The following is a 17,095-nucleotide window of genomic DNA, read 5'->3' on the forward strand; positions in this document are numbered from 1 at the left end:
AGCATCCACCAGTGGAGAGATGCTTGATTCATTCCCTTTTCACAAATAGCCCATGACGCATGACTTGTCCTCCTCTTGATACCAATGGCCAACTGAAGTTCAAAGAACTCTGCAGGCCAGCCTAGGGTTGCATGGCCCATCTGAGGCTGGCCCGACTCCATCGTGGGGCCGCCTGGGCCCAGAGCAGACGACAGGCCTCTGGCTGCCTCTTACTCACCGTCCCTGCCGCCGCTGCTGCGAGAATACTCATGGCCTACCCCGCTGGTCCCAAGAGCCTCCTACATACCGTGGCTGGCGATGACCGGGAGGTGTGGGCCAGGGAGTGTCTGGTGCTGTCCATCCCCCCATGGATGAGATAGGCTCCCGTGCTGGAGACGATGGGGCTCCCCCCGACATCCATGGTGATGCCCACCATGCTGTGGGAGGGGACCGCTGGCGGGGACGAGGCTGCCACGGTCACCTGGGCACCGCCTGGGGCCTCGAAGTAAGAAGCTGCGCTGCTGGGGGCGTACATCTGAGGCTCGGGGTTGTAGGTGTAGGCCGTTCGTCTGTTAGAAAGAGAGAAGTCACTCATGGGATGCTGTCCCATTTATTTATTTATTTTTATTTTTTATTTTTTATTTTTTTGAGACGGAGTCTCGCTGTGTCTCCCAGGCTGGAGTGCAGTGGCGTGATCTCGGCTCACTGCAAGCTCCGCCTCCCGGGTTCACGCCATTCTCCCGCCTCAGCCTCCCAAGTAGCTGAGACTACAGGCGCCCGCCACCACGCCCGGCTAGTTTTTTGTATTTTTAGTAGAGACGGGGTTTCACCATGTTAGCCAGGATAGTCTCGATCTCCTGACCTCGTGATCCACCCGCCTCGGCCTCCCAAAGTGCTGGGATTACAGGCTTGAGCCACCGCGCCCGGCCGCTGTCCCATTTAAATGCCTTGTCTGAGTTCATGAATATCCAGCCAAACATCATGTAAAAGCTGCAGCCCGGAGAGGCCAGACACATGGAGCAATTTGGACATGGCATATGACACTCAAATGCAGCACAAGTTCAGAGCCATTGTGTTGCAAAATCTTCAGGACCACAGGCTGACTCATCGAAAACTGACCCCTAAAAAATTCTAGGTCAGGTGTGGTGGCTCAGGGCTGTAATCCCAGCACTTTGGGAGGCTAAGGTGGGAAAACTGCTTGAGGTCAGAAGTTTGAGACCAGCCTGGGCAACACAGAGAGAACCATCCCTACAAAAAATAAAAGATTAAGCCAGGTGTGGTGGTGCGTGCCTGTAGTCCCAACTACTCAGGAGGCTGGGGTGGGAGGACTGCCTGAGCCCAGGACTTTGAGGCTGCAGCGAGCTGTGACCGCACCATTGCACTTTAGCCTGGGCAACACAGCAAGACCCTAGCTCTTAAAAATAAATAAAAATAGTGGCCGGGCGCGGTGGCTCATGCCTGTAATCCCAGCACTTTGGGAGGCCGAGGCGGGCGGATCACAAGGTCAGGAGATCGAGACCACGGAGAAACCCCGTCTCTACTAAAAATACAAAAAATTAGCCGGGCGCGGTTGTGGGCGCCTGTAGTCCCAGCTACTCGGGAGGCTGAGGCAGGAGAATGGCGTGAACCCGGGAGGCGGAGCTTGCAGTGAGCCGAGATCGCGCCACTGCACTCCAGCCTGGGCGACAGAGCGAGACTCCGTCTCAAAAAAAAAAAAAATAAATAAATAAATAAATAAATAAAAATAAAACTTAAAATTCTAAGTGGATAAATGGGTCACATGAGGGAGCTCCTGTGTGGAGATGGAGCAGTTCTGTCTTGACGGTGGGATTGTTACACAAATCTACACATGGGCTAAAAATGCACAGAAATAGACACACATGCACACACAAGGGCACACACATGAACATGCAAAGCCACATGTACTCCACATGCAAGCACACACACAGAAGCATGTGCATAAAGACTGGGAGAACTGAAAAAGGCCTGCGGGCTGGTTAACAGTTTTACCCCGATGTCAATTTCCAGGGTTTTCTTTTGTTTTGTTTTTTTGAGACAGGGTCTCCTGTAGCCCAGCCTGGAGTGCAGTGGCAAAATCATAGCTCACTGCAGCCTCAGCCTCCAGAGCTCAAGTGATCCTCCTGCTTCAGCCTCGGAATACAGGCGTGCACCACCACGGTAGCTGGGATTACGGGCGTGCACCACTGCACCTGGCTGGTAGGTTTCCAGGTTTTGATATTGTCCTGCATGGTGTCACCACTGGAGCAAGCTGGGGGAAGGGTACATGAACTCTGTGTATTAATTTCAGAACTTCTTGTGGAGTCTCTGATTATTTCAAAACAAAAAGTTTAAATAAATGAGACTGCATAAGAAAAAAGAATTTCTAAGTGATAACAATAATTCATCTAATCTTCCTTTAACATCTGGATTAAAGGAGTGACTATGTCGTTCAGACCGAAAATGTGAAGTTTTACTTGAGTAATGCAGCTGTGGTCAGGAGTGGGCTTCCCTTATCGGTGAGTAAGGTTTGTGATGCGTCCTAGGGGCAGGCCCTCTGGGTGGCAGGAAGGACCCCTTTGACCTCTCGGAGGCGTGCACTCCTGTACCCTAACCCTAACCCAGGGGGACGGCTATAACTCTGTAGTACAATATCAAAACCAAGACCGTGACCTTGGTAGGACCTACAGACCTTGCTCCAATGTCACTGGTGTTACATGCACTTACAGTGTTTCTGTGTGTTTCGTAACCTTCAACATCATGCTTTAGAGAATCGTATAACTCCACCATTCACAACCCTGAAGCCACAGCCAGGTTCTCGTGCACAGCCCCTGCACTTGTGAGGGGAGCATCCAGGCCAAACAGAGACAGACAAGCAGGCGAAAGGAGCCACATCTAAAGTAAAGTGAGCTGCATGGGAGACGCATACTTTCCTGCCCCAGCATCACACAGTTACCGAGCAGAAACCTCCAGGCGGCATTGCAACGCGGAAAATCAAGTTCTATTAACATTACACAAAGCTAGAGTTTAACAGAGGCGGGGGGAAAACACACAGAGCTGGATGGTTTCTGGATCTCAAAGACTGACTTCACAATGAAGAGTTAGGATTAGCCTTTTTTTTTTTTTTTTTTTTTACCCCTAAGACTATCTTTTCTAAAAGTAAAAAGTACAAAAGTCTGTGATTTCTGAGGCCGGGCGCGGTGGCTCAAGCCTGTAATCCCAGCACTTTGGGAGGCCGAGACGGGCGGATCACGAGGTCAGGAGATCGAGACCATCCTGGCTAACACGGTGAAACCCCGTCTCTACTGAAAATACGAAAAACTAGCCGGGCGAGGTGGCGGGCGCCTGTAGTCCCAGCTACTCGGGAGGCTGAGGCAGGAGAATGGCGTGAACCCGGGAGGCGGAGCTTGCAGTGAGCTGCGATCCGGTCACTGCACTGCAGCCTGGGCGACAGAGCGAGACTCCGTCTCAAAAAAAAAAAAAAAAACAACAAAAGTCTGTGATTTCTGAAATCTCCATAGGGTTATGATGTCCTAATTCCTCACCCCCCACCCTGCTCCCTTTTTTTTGGACAGGGTCTTGCTCTATCAGTTATCATGATCATAACTCACTGCAGCCTCCAACTCCTGGGCTCATGCGATCCTCCCACTTTGGCCTCCTGACTAGCTGGGAGGGACTCTAGGCGCTCGTCACCATGTCTGGCTAATTTTAAAATTTTTTGTAGAGATGTTGCCCAGGTTTCTAATAGTGTTTTAATAGTATTTAGTGAACACATCACCAAAAGCATAAGGGAGAGGAATTTGTTCAATGCCTCCCCAGGTGGCAAAGGCTGGAGTCAGGGAGAGGGTTCTGGGTGTGGCCTGCGGGAGAAGCACGCACATGGCTCCATTCGTGTAGACGGCGTCTCCCCCTTCCACGTACTGCACCTGGGCAGGATACACGTGCTGCGCCGGCTGCACCTGAAACATGGGATATGCTGTGTTACCGCCCGTCGCGCCCTCATTTGTTGCCTGCAGATTATTCAAGCTAGACGTGTCTTCTATTGCCTTTATGAACATTTAGTACCAAATGACAATGTTCCCGCCCGCAGTCGGCACGCCTAGAAAGACACTGAGGAGACAGTAATGTACAGACGACATATTCCAAACGGGCCCACACAGTTCAGGGAGCTGCGACTGATCCCCAGAGCTCTGCTAGCGTGTCTGTACGCCCTGGCTCCTCTGCATACGTGGGGCGGGACCAGGAGAATGACAGCGCCCCTCCAGTGCAGTGGAAACTAGACTTGTGGACAGAGGCCCAGCCTTGGCTCACAGGACTGTCCCTGCTTTCTGTTCTTGTTTTTTTGCGACAGGGTCTCCGTCTGTGGCTCAGGGTGGCGTGCAGGCTGCAGTGTACAGGGGGCCAAGTGGATTCGACTGTACATGGCCCCAAGACCTCCTGTGGGTGGCCCTGGTGCCCCTTCAATGGCAGAGAGGAGGGGAGAGAATGTGACGGTCTGAACAGAGTGGGAAGGAGCGGCATGCCTGGGAAGATGGGGCAATGGGGAGACCCCAGCACACCCCCGCTGCCCTGTCCTCCCCTCGCTGAAACATCAGTTCAGAGCCCCAGCTGACAGGCCCCGAGGGACTCTAGCCTGAGCAGAGCAGTGGAAGCCAAATGCTTTGCACGTGGGACTTCAAACTCTCACCCCAGAGGGTATCTTAGTGGCTGCCTACGTCCACCGAATTTTGGGGTGAGAAGATGGAGGGCCACAGCAGTGGGCTTGCTCGGGTGTCATGGTGACCTTGTGGTTGAGGCTGCAGGATGGGGCTGACCTGCCCCTCCCAGGACCACTGAGCATGGTATGTACTTGTCCAACGCACCACCCCCAGAATCACAAGTCCTAGGGGTTAACATCTCTTGGGTGGTGCCCCCAGGGGTGGAAGTCAAAGGTCGAATTCTAGGAGACCAAGTGAAATGCCAAAGTTACAGAAAGAGCTGGGGCAGGCCCAGCACCAGAAAAGTGGTGGAAGCTTCTGGAATCATACATTAGTCTTTGTCTCCTCTCCATGGTGTCTCTGGGGAGTGCCTTGACAGATAGGAGCTAAGAGCCACTGGCCTGAGGCCCTGGGTCCACACTGGGCCTGTCTGGAGCCTTTTCCTTCCTGTGATCCCGCAACCTTCCTAGTTCTCATGGACACAGTCACCTGACAAATGCCTGTGAACACACTGCCAATCTAGGCAAGACCCTCTTGAAGAGTGGTGCATCCTCTAGGGCCTCAGGGCTCCTTTTAGGGAGGAGCCTGAGTTAACTTTAATTCAGGATTCTGCAGGGCAGAGTTGGTAAACTCTGGCCCACTGCCTGTTTTTGTAAATAAAGTTTTATTGGCACACAGCCACGCCCATTTGGTTGCGTATCATTTATGGCTGCTTTTGCAATACAATGGCGGAATTGAGTGGTTGTTCCAGAGACTGCCTGGACCACAAACCCCCCAAAATGTATAATTTGGCCTTTTCTGGAACAGTTTGCTAACCATGTTCTAGACTGCCCCCAAGCTGATGATCTGTGTTGCTACTCAGCTGGTCAGCCGTGCTTTCAAACTCTGTTCTTAGATCATTGAAATCGTCAGCAGCATTCCCTCCGTTGTGCCTGCATCCGAGGGTATGGCACTCACTAGCAGATGGCTCCTCCAGTCCAGAGCCCTTTGTTTCTGTCTGCATTTCTACCTGAGCTCCACCCACAGGCGTGGGGTGCTCACCGGCTCCCGAATGCTTGTTGAATTTCTGAATGAATGAAAGATCACCAGCTTTCTTGGCTTGTTGCAAAACTATCTGCAGTAAATGATTCTTTTCTTTTAATTGTACAGCTTCTGGAAAAGCCTTTTGGCTAAGAAACTGAAGCTTACAACAAGGAACAGCAGCCACAGAAAAGGATGCATGCTTCAGAGATTGTTCCAGATCGCCGAGTGCTAACTGCGCCCCGGTGTGCATGGTGCTGCGGTGCTTGTCATTACCTGCTGGGGTACCTGCTGAACTCTGGGGAGGGAGATCGGCTGCATCTGGGCCCCTTTGGGAGCGGAGCTGGCTGCCTGGACCAACACCCTCTAAAAGGGAAGGGAGAGAAGGCCAGTTAGACTTGTCAGAGGTCAGTGCTGAGGACACACACAGAATGTAAGAGGCTGTCTGTCTGTTCACGTGCTCTTGATTAAAACATAGGCGGGACTGATCAGAGGGGACAGTGGGGTGATGGTCAGACTTGCACACTCACACTGACCTGGGCAGACACACGGCAGGTATGTGCAGGCACACAAACAATGCACATACATACACAAGTGTGCACATACACTCACCCCAAGCACCACACCTATGCACAAATTTGTGGGCACACACACACGTATGCACACACACATACACAGAAGCCCATGCACCTTCACCCGCCCAGGCAGCTTTGCCTCTGTGGGTCTGTAGTCTGCAGCAAGGTGACACTGACCGTCCCTCGTACAGAGGGGACTGCTGGGGCCCTCTGGACAGCCGTCCGCATCACTGCCTGGGAGAGCACTCTGTGGCACCCCTCGCTTCTGCAGTATAGCCCGGACTTGTTTCCATTTTCTAATGAGGTTAATGAAGCCAGAGGGCTCAAGTACTGCTTCTGGCTACAGAATACTCGAGTGCAGGTGCCCTGTATCTGCGTCGCTCGCTCTCTGACCCCACTGCTCTCCGGCCTCCTAAGTCAAGTCTGCACAGTGTGACTTTGCTATTTTTCTGGGAGTACTGATTGGCCACACAAAGCTATGAAAACGGGAAGGGTCAAAGTGAACTCGTGTCGAGGGAGGAACAGGAGTGTTTTGTGTGTTTATTGAGAGCTGGGGCTTTAGGAGTCATTGGCTGCAGTGCTGTGATTTCCTGGCATGAACCGTGAATGTCACAGGTAGCAGTGACTGCCATATATACGTCACGAGGGGTGACGGGTGAGGACACACCATCCCCAGTGTTGCAGAAATGGAGCTAAGGATGAAGATGGTGCTAATAAGGACGCCAGTGCAAGGGCATTCCGATTCCAAGTGAGCTGGGTGCTGTGTGCTTGGAGAATTCACAGGGTCCTGGCAGGCCCTCAGAGAGGGACCACAGTGATGAAACCTGGGATGGACGTGGTGGCCGTGAGTGGCACTGAGACCTGTCCCCGGTGGCTGCTGCAGAGGAAGACAGAGTCCATGTAGGCCTGGGAGAGCCTGAGAGAGGGGCTTGGCAGGAAGACCTGACGGCTGACTCCTCTTGGACACTTTCAAGTGGGCAAGGAAACATATCAATTAGGCCACAACTGCTGGCGGGGCGACGGCACCTGATCCCCACCTAAGACGGGCTTCCGAGACGCCCTCCCCACTGCCATATGTGCAAGAAATAAAAGGTAAAGATTCCTGACTATACATGCTACATCAAATAAATCGCTTCACTGATTGCCTTTTGGTTTTTGCTGAATTGAGTTTTTTTTGTTTTTTTGTGTTTTTTTGAGACAGAGTTTCACTCGTGTTGCCCCTTGTTGTCCAGGCTGGATTGCAGTGGCATGATCTCGGTTCACTGCAACCTCCACCTCCCGGATTCGATATTCTCCTGCCTCAGCCTCCCGAGTAGCTGGGATTACAGGCATGTACCAGCACACCTGGCTAATTTTCTTTTCTTAATTTTTTTGTATTTAGTAATACAAAATACAAAATACAATTTTTTGTATTTTTGCCACCGTGCCTGGCTCTGAATTATGTGTTTTTAAACCATAATCATTTCTTTTTGCTGTGCTCCTAACTTTTAGATTCCAGATCGAGGTGGTCACATGGCCACAGTGGACCTCAGCACATGTAATGAGCCTCCAGCCTGTTTTATGTGGCCAGTGCCATTCACTTGGTATTTCTGTCTTTTTTATGGCTTATTTCATTCCATGGTAGAAATCCAGGAGCAGAGAGAGCCTAATGTGAAAATTCTCTCTCTGCAAAGTTTAAAGAATATATTCATTCAGGTGCTAGATTCCATTTTGAACCAAATCTTAAGAATTCTAACTCATCTAGGCTGGGCGTGGTGGCTCATGCCTGTAATCCCAGCACTTTGGGAGGCTGAGGCGGGCGGATCACCTGAGGTCAGGAGTTCGAGACCAGCCTGGCCAACATGGTGAAACCTTGTCTCTACTAAAAATACAAAAATTAGCCGGGCGTGGTAGTACATGCCCGTAATCCCAGCTACTCAGGAGGCTAAGACAGAAGAATCGCTTGAACCTGGGAGATTGTGCCACTGTACTCCAGCCTGGGCAACAGAGCGAGACTCCATCTCCAAAAAAATAATAAATAAATAAAGAAAGAAAGAATTCTAACTCATCTTTTGCCTTTTTTTTTTTTTTTTTTTTTTTAAAGACGGAGTCTCGCTCTGTCACCCAGGCTGGAGTGCAGTGGCGCAATCTCCACTCACTACAAGCTCCACCGCCTCCCGGGTTCATGCCATTCTTCTGCCTCAGCCTCCCTAGAAGCTGGGACTACAGGCGCCCACCACCACGCCCAGCTAATTTTTTTTTTTTTTGTATTTTTAGTAGAGACAGGGTTTCACCGTGTTTGCCAGGATGGTCTCAATCTCCTGACCTCGTGATCTGCCCGCCTCGGCCTCCCAAAGTGCTGGGATTACAGGCATGAGCCACCACGCCTGGCCTTTCTTTTCTTTTTTTTATCGGTTAGGCTGGAGAGCAGTGGTATGATTATAGCTCACACTGGGCTCAAGCAATCCTTCCACCATAGCCTCCTCAGTAGCTGGGACCACAGGACGTGCACCACTATGCCTGGCTAATTTTTTTATTTTTTATTTTTTAAAGACAAGGTCTCTATCACCCAGGCTGGAATGCAGTGTCACAATCATGGCTTACTGCAGCCTCAATCTCCCAGGCTCAGGAAATCCTCCCATCTCAGCCTTCTAAGGAGCTGGGACTACAGGTGCAGGCCACCACGCTTGGCTATTTTTTTTTTTTTTTTAGAGAAAGGGTCTGTTTATGTTGCCCAGGTTGGTCCCAAACTCCTGGCCTCAAGTAATCTGCCAGTCTCAGCCTCCCAAAGTGCTGGGATTACAGGGGTGAGCCACCGCACCCGGCCTGCCTTCTTAATAAGGCACTTCTGTGTAAAAGAGTCATTTCCAAGTACAAGAAAACCTCTACTGAAGGCTAAGAAGAGACCAAGTAAGATTTGGGGCAGTGGTTTCTTTTCCATTGGTGACATCATTTCCTTGATGGAATCTTTTTAAGAAAGATTGAAAAAGCCAAATACAGTCAAGGAAGTTGTGCCTATTTCAACAGCAGCAGCATTGGGGCTGAGAAGTCCATTCAGAAAAATACAGATTTCTCTCTCTGCAGATCCGAGCAGCCTTCAAACCCAAAGGGATCGCGTCCACGCTGTGGCCACCCTGTTGTTGCTGAGAGGCTGAGCGGCGGGCGGGCGCACATTACCTGTGGGGAGGCTGGCACAGGAGGGGCTGCCGCCGAGGGACGCAGAGCCACGGATGCTGGCGAATCCGCTCCACCCTCGGAATTCTGCATGCTCAGGTCTAAAGAAAGGCGGAGAGAGATTGGGTGGGCAAGGGTTGCAAGCACTGAAACCCCAAGGGGCAACTAACAAGTTCATGGGAGGGAAGGAGTAACCAGCTACATTCTTCGAAGTTGAAAGGCAGAGACCCTGGCGGTACCGCCTAAGTGAGGAGCTGTGGGAGCAGCCTGCACAACTGTCCCACACAAGGAGAGAGGGGCCAGAGAAAGTTTTCCAAATATAAATCCCAAAAAGAGCTCTGTCACCGCACAATGGCAGGAATTCCTCAACAGAAGGCCGGGACAACGGCTCTGTGCCCAAGTCTGAGCAGGTTGAACTATTTTGAAGGGCTCAATTGTTTACTCATTTCTCCAGCAAATCAAAAGCTCGGGGTGGGTGACTGCCATCCGGGGAGCTACTGCACCCCAAACGACAATGGGAGATACTCTAAGGCTGGGTGTCCCCACTGTGGCACCACTGACATTTGAGCTGGATACTTCTTTGCTATTGCAGGCCCATCCTGGGCAATGCAGGGTGCTGAGCAGCCTCCCTGGCCTCCACCCCTTCCATGCCAGGAGCACTCCCCCTCCAAGCTGTGGCAATCACAGATGTGTTCAGATATTGCCAAGTGACCCCTGGGGGACAGCGTGAGAACCACTGGCTAGCGAGAGAAAAGGTGATCGCAGAGGGAGCAAAGAAATGGTACGTTTTATCCTGGGCTGGATAAAAGCCCTCACGGATTTTGGCAGTAAGTAAAAACTGCCTTCTGTTCAAAGCCATCTTTGCCCACAAGAAAGTATAAACATGTATTTCTTTGCTGTCAGAGGCATACATCTTTCAAAGAGGTAGTTTAAAAATTCTATATAAAACGACTCATTTAATATCGTGGCAGATAATATAAATTTGTTCCATGAAAGTGCTAAAAGTCAAACAGTCTTCACTTTTAAATACACAATCGGCTATGTCGAGCATTTGAGACATAGTTAAGTATACACACTTAGGTAGGGAGGTGGCTTTGTGATCAGGCACACCAGTCCCCCGTCCTGGCACCAGCTCTGAGCATGTCACCCACCCAATGTGGGGTCTCCACGGCTCCTGCCTGCTTGGGGCAGTGAGGACTGAACCTCAGGCATACATCGTGGTGCACATGACATAGAACACAATAGACATTTGCTAGAACTTTTCTGTTTCTCTATCACCTCCAGAGTTTTTATCTCTTAGAACGAGTGAAAAAAAAAAATTTAAGCCTTTTAAAAACGAAAAGCCGGGCGCGGTGGCTCACGCCTGTAATCCCAGCACTTTGGGAGGCCGAGGCGGGCGGATCACGAGGTCAGGAGATCGAGACCATTCTGGTTAACACGGTGAAACCCCGTCTCTACTAAAAATAAAAAAATTAGCCGGGCGAGGTGGCGGGCGCCTGTAGTCCCAGCTACTCGGGAGGCTGAGGCAGGAGAATGGCGTGAACCCGGGAGGCGGAGCTTGCAGTGAGCCGAGATCGCGCCACTGCACTCCAGCCTGGGCAACAGAGCGAGACTCTGTCTCAAAAAAAACCCAAAAGACAAAAACGAAAAGCCAAACTTATAATAGATTAAACTAATTTACCTAAGGAAAGCAGAAAGGGATGTGTGTGTTTGAATTCGAGTGTGCTGGATCAATCACATCTGTATTGTTGGGGACTATTCTCCGACCACCACCACCCCACCCCCAGTTCCCCTCCCGAATACCTTTGGTGCGACCCAGAGACCCATGGCTAGTGCCTCGGGATTTTTCTGTTCTGTGTGAGCCTGACTCACTTCTCACCACTAGATGGCCCCAGAGCCACACGGTGATTGGCTGGGGCGTTAACGAAACCTTACACAGCCTGCACCTCCTACCTTCCATTCTTTCAAAAGATTGTAAATTTCCCATAGTGTATTTCCTGAGTCCTCAACTCATTCTTTCTGTGTTTGACAGACCTGACCTTTGGAATTTTTCTGTTGGAAGCTGCTTGTATTCACAGTTTCCTTTAAATGTTTAAATCAGTCATTTGCCCACCATCCACCATGCTGTTCCCATCTGAAGCCAAGTGGGTAGTGTCAATGATACTAGAAGGAGATGATTTGACTAGACCTCTTTGTGAAAGGAGTCCACCAGTGATAAAGCGAGAATGCTGACTTGACTAAGACCAGGTCCTTGTTCCGCAGGTGGAAATAATTTTGCTCCAAACTCCACATCTTATTTAAGTAAGAAGAGGCCGTGAGAGTGTTAATGGTGAGACCGTAGTCTGTCCACCATGGCCAGAATGCACCTTCCAGAATGCAAGTTATTCCACATCACAGGCATTTATACATGAATGTGTTCCCCTAATTTATTTTTATTATTTATTATTATTATTATTTTTTGAGATGAAGTCTTGCTCTGTCGCCCAGCCTGGAGTGCAATGGCATGATCTTGGCTCACTGCAACCTCTGCCTCCCAGGTTCAAGTGATTCTCCCGCCTCAGCCCCCTGAATAGATGAGATTACAGGCACCCACCATCATGTCTGGCTAATTTTTGTATTTTTATAGAGACAGGGCTTCACCACGTTGGTCAGCCTGGTCTCAAACTCTTGACCTCAGGTGATCTGCCTGCCTCGGCCTCCCAAAGTGCTGGGATTACAGGCATGAGCCACTGCGCCCAGCCTGTTCCCCTAACTTAACACACTATTTACCACGTGCTGTCTTATAGGTCAGACCAATGAGTCTGTGGCTTTTTGCCTGCGGGCACGCCCCAATCCACAAATGCTTGGGTGCCAGAAAGCATCAGCCTCATTATCCTGAAGGGTCAAAGGACAGAGTCCTGAATGCTGGGGTGTGGAGATTCTGAAAGAGAGAGCCACAGAAGGGGTGAGCCCCCAAATCTTCCTACAAAATACACCTGAATCTTTGGCTAAGCAACTACACCACAAAGGTGTGGGGGAGATACCAGGGATCTTGGGGAAAAACCAGCAGTGCAAAGATAAAAAAATTAAGTGAAGACTTCAGCTGCTGCCTGTTGCAGGAGGGAGAGTTTGAATCTAGCCAAGTCACTTGCCTTCAGGGGAACTCAGCTGAATCTACAGATTCTATAACACATCATTAACAATGTCCAGGACCCAGTAAAAATCATGAGCTAGGAAAAGAAACAGGAAAGTGTACCTACACTCAAGAGAAAGAGTAACAAATAAAAGGAAAAAAGAAAAGCAGTTAATTATAACCAAACCCAAGATAATCCAGATGATATAGATAGCATACAAGGACTAAAGCAGCTTCTAAAAATAACTTCAAGAACTTAAAGGAAGTTATATACATAATGAATGAACATATGGGAATCTCAACCAAGAAACAGAAAGTATAAAAGGTGAACCAGGCCGGGCGCAGTGGCTCATGCCTGTAATCCCAACACTTTGGGAGGCCAAGACGGGCAGATCACAAGGTCAGGAGATCGAGACCATCCTGGCTAACTCGGTGAAACCCCGTCTCTACTAAAAATACAAAAAATTAGCCGGGCGTGGTGGTGGGCACCTGTGGTACCAAGCTACTTGGGAGGCTGAGGCAGGAGAATGGCGTGAACCCAGGAGGCGGAGCTTGCAGTGAGCCAAGATCGCGTCACTGCACTACAGCCTGGGTGAGAGTGAGACTCCGTCTAAGAAAAAAAAGTGAACCAAATAAAAATTCTGGAGCAATAACTGAAGTAAAAACTTAACTAGATGCACTCAACAGCTGGTCAGAGATAATGGAAAGAGTTAGTGAACTTAAAGATAGAAAAAAAGCATTTACCCAATCTGAAGAATGAGGAGAAAATATATGAAGAAACATGGATAGAACACAACACACTGTCTAATATATATGTAAACAGAGTCCCAGAAGACAAAAAGAATGTAAGAGAAAAAAATATTGAAAAATGGCCAAACATCTCTACATTGGGTGATGGATATCAACTTAGAGGTCCAAAAATCTCAACAAACCCTAAAAAGAATACAAAGAAAGCCAAGATAGGTATGTCATGGTTAAACTGTTAAAAGAAGTAAAGAGAAAATCTTGAAAGCAGTCAGAGAAAAACTACATATTATATTCAGAGAACAAGGGCATGGATGACTTCTCACCAATAACAATGGCAGCCAGAAGGCAACGGAATGACATTTTTAATATGCTGGGCGGGAAACCCTATCAGCCCATAATTCTATCTCCAGCAAAACTATTTTTAAAAACTGAAGGTGGAATAAAGACATTTTTTGCGTAAACAAAACCTGATGAAGTTTTCTGTCTACACTATGAGAAATGCTAAAGGAGTTCTTCAGGATGAAAGGAATTAATATCAGATGGTATATGTGGATCTATTAGAAGGAGTTAAATATCACTTAAAATGATAAATATGCAAGTAATTATAAAAAAACTGTATTTTTCCTTTTCTTCTCTTAATTTATTTTAAATACATAAAACTATTTAACAAAAACTTTGTAACACTCCATTGTGGGGTTTATATCATATGTAGTTGTTCTCTATGACAATTATAACACAGAGGATAGGGACAAATTAAGTTATACATTCAAGATTCTTGTATTTTACCTAAAGTAAACTGTAAATTGTGATAAATTATCAATGCACATTGTAACCTCTGAAGCAACCACTAACAAAAAGAAAATATAAAAAGATATAGCTAAAAAGCTAATAGAGAAATCAAATGAAATCCTACTTAACATATTTGATTATCCAAATAAAGGCAAGAAATAAAGAACAGAGAAACAAAAAACAGTTGACACAAGTAGAAAGCAAATGGCAGAACTGCTTTGCTAAATCCAGATATATCAATATTATATTAAATGTAAATAAACTAAATTCTTGAATGGAAAGGCAGAAATGATCAGCCGGGGTAACAATCAAGTTCCCATTATATGCTCCCTAAAAGAAACCCTCCTTAAAAATAAAGGCACACATAGGTTGAAAGTAATAGAATGAAAAGAGATCCACTGTGCAAACTCTGATCTTAAGAAAGCTGGAGTGGCTATAATAATCAGACAAAACAGACTCTGAGATGAGAAATATTACTAGCAATACTAGAGACATTGACAAGACAAAGAATATTACTGCAGATAAAATTTCATCATGATAAGATGATCAATTTATCAGGATGACATATTGATTACAGATGTGTATGTACCTAGTAATACAGCTCCAAAATACATAAAGTAAAAATTAACAAAACTAAAGGAGGAAATAAACAATTATAGTTGGAGATTTTAAACATCCTTTGATTACTGAATCAAAATGAGAAGAACTAAGCAAAAATATTACTAAGATACAGAATATCTGAATTATATTATCAGCCACATTGATGTAATTGACATTTAGAGAACACTACATTCAAAACCTGCACATTATTTTCAAATGCATATGGAATATTCACTATGATGGGTCATGTTCTGGGCCATAAAATAGGCCTCAATACATTTTAAAATACCATAACTAAACAGAGCATGTATGCACTTTGACCACAATGGAGTAAATTAGAGATCAGTAAGAAGGCTAGAAAAATGCCAAATATTTAGAAAACTTAACAGCGTGAACCCAGGAGGCAGAGCTTAAGGTAAGCTGAGATCACGCCACTGCACTCCAACCTGGATGACAGAGTGAGACTCCGTCTCAAAAAAAAAAAAAAAAAAAAAAGAAGAAAAAACAATAAAGAACAAACTTAATGAAATTAGAAACTCCACAAATAATGGAGAAAATGAACAAAAGCAGTATTTCTTCAAAACTGAAATTTTTTCAAAAAAAGAAAGGAGTTATCAAGCCATGAAAAGACATGGAAGAAACTTAAACACATACTAGGAAGTGAAAGAAGCGAGTCTGAAAATGCTACATACTGTATGATTCTAATTAAACAACATTTTGGAAAAGGCAAAACTATGGAGACAATGAAAAGATCAGTGGTTGCCAGGGATCAGAGAGAGGGATGAGTAGGCAGAGCACAGAGGATTTTTAGGACAGTGGAACTATTCTGTATAGCACTATAATGGTGGACACATGTCATTATATATTTGTCCAAACCATAGAATGTACAACACCAAGAGTGAACTCTCGAGTAAACTATGGACTTTGGGTGAGAATGCTGTGTTAATGCAGATTTCATCAGTTGTAAAATATGTACAACTTTGGTGGGCGATGGTGATAAAGAGGGAGGCTGTGCATGTGTGGAGGTATGGGGTATATGGGAAATCTCTTTATTTTCCTGTCAATTTTGCTGTGAACCTAAAACTGTTCTTTAAAAAAGCAAGTCTTGGCTGGGTGCAGTGGCTCAAGCCTGTAATCCCAGCACTTTGGGAGGCCGAGGCGGGCGGATCACAAGGTCAGGAGATCGAGACCATCCTGGCTAACACGGTGAAACGCCATCTCTACTAAAAAAATACAAAAAAACTAGCCAGGCGAGGTGGCGGGCGCCTGTAGTCCCAGCTACTCGGGAGGCTGAGGCAGGAGAATGGTGTAAACCCAAGAGGTGGAGCTTGCAGTGAGCTGAGATCCAGCCACTGCACTCCAGCCTGGGCGACAGAGTGAGACTCCGTCTCAAAAAAAAAAAAAAAAAAGTCTTGGCCAGGCACGGTGGCTCATGCCTGTAATCCCAGCACTTTGGGAGGCCGAGGTGGGTGGATCACCTGAGGTCAGGAGTTCGAGACCAGCCTGGCCAACATGGCAAAACCTCGTCTATACTAAAAATATAAAAATGAGCCATGAGTGGTGGTGGGCACCTGTAATTCCAGCTACTCAGGAGGCTGAGGTAGGAGAATTGCTTGAACCCAGGAGGCAGAGGTTGCAGTGGGCTGAGATTGCACTACTGCACTCCAGCCTGGGTGACAGAGCAAGACTCCATCTCAAAAAAAAAAAAAAAAAAGCAAGTATTTACAAAAGTTAATTAACAACTTTCTCCAGGAAAGACTAATAAGAAAGGAAAGAAAACCCAAATTGCTAATATCAGGAATGAAATGAAATATATCACCAGAGATTCTACAGAAATCAAAATGATAATAGGGAACTATTACAAACAACTTTAGCCCATAAATTCAATAACATATAAAATGAACACTTTTTTTAAAACACACAACATAACAAAACTGACACAGATGAAATAAAAAATGTGAATGTAATACATATAACAAAAAAATTGAATATGTTATTGGAAACTTCCCTACAAAGAAAACTTCAGGCACATATAGTTTCACTGGTGAATGCTATCAAATACTGAAAAAGGAATTATTACACAAATGCCATCAGAAAATAAAAAAAAAGAATACTTCATGACTCATGAAGTCAGTAAACCCTGACACCAAAACTTGACAAATATATTACAAGAAAAGTGTTTAGACTAATACCTTTTATGCACATATATGCAAAAATAATTTAAAATATTAATAAATCAAATTCAGCAATATATAAATAACATAACCCACACAGATTATCAATTGATTTTTTCTTTTCTAATGGAGCCTCAGCTCTTTTCTTCATCAACTGGATTTTGACAAAGGTGCCAAGGCAATTCAACAGAGAAAGAAAAGTCTTTTAAACAAATGGTGATGGATGAACAGGATATCCATATTGGGGAAAAT

The 17,095-nt window shown here is 46.7% G+C and overlaps 1 protein-coding gene across 11 annotated transcripts in view; it reads right to left on the reverse strand.

The window, feature by feature from the left end:
* Nucleotides 1–17,095, reverse strand: part of LOC105484754 (regulatory factor X2) — a 201,719-nt gene that overhangs the window by 50,357 nt on the left and 134,267 nt on the right. For 9 of the 11 annotated variants that reach the window (XM_071086326.1, XM_071086325.1, XM_071086324.1 and 6 more), the window contains 4 exons: nt 9,425–9,522; nt 5,970–6,059; nt 3,856–3,935; nt 287–548 (listed from right to left, as the gene is read on the reverse strand). In XM_071086326.1, coding sequence (XP_070942427.1) covers nt 287–548; nt 3,856–3,935; nt 5,970–6,059; nt 9,425–9,514 — 522 coding nt within the window. In that variant the 5' untranslated portion in view covers nt 9,515–9,522. The remainder of the gene's footprint in view (nt 1–286; nt 549–3,855; nt 3,936–5,969; nt 6,060–9,424; nt 9,523–17,095) is intronic. The other 2 variants (XM_011746728.2, XM_071086327.1) reach the window with 2 other exon arrangements.

The sequence above is a fragment of the Macaca nemestrina genome, chromosome 20 (assembly GCF_043159975.1).
Source record: "Macaca nemestrina isolate mMacNem1 chromosome 20, mMacNem.hap1, whole genome shotgun sequence".
NCBI lineage: Eukaryota > Metazoa > Chordata > Mammalia > Primates > Cercopithecidae > Macaca > Macaca nemestrina.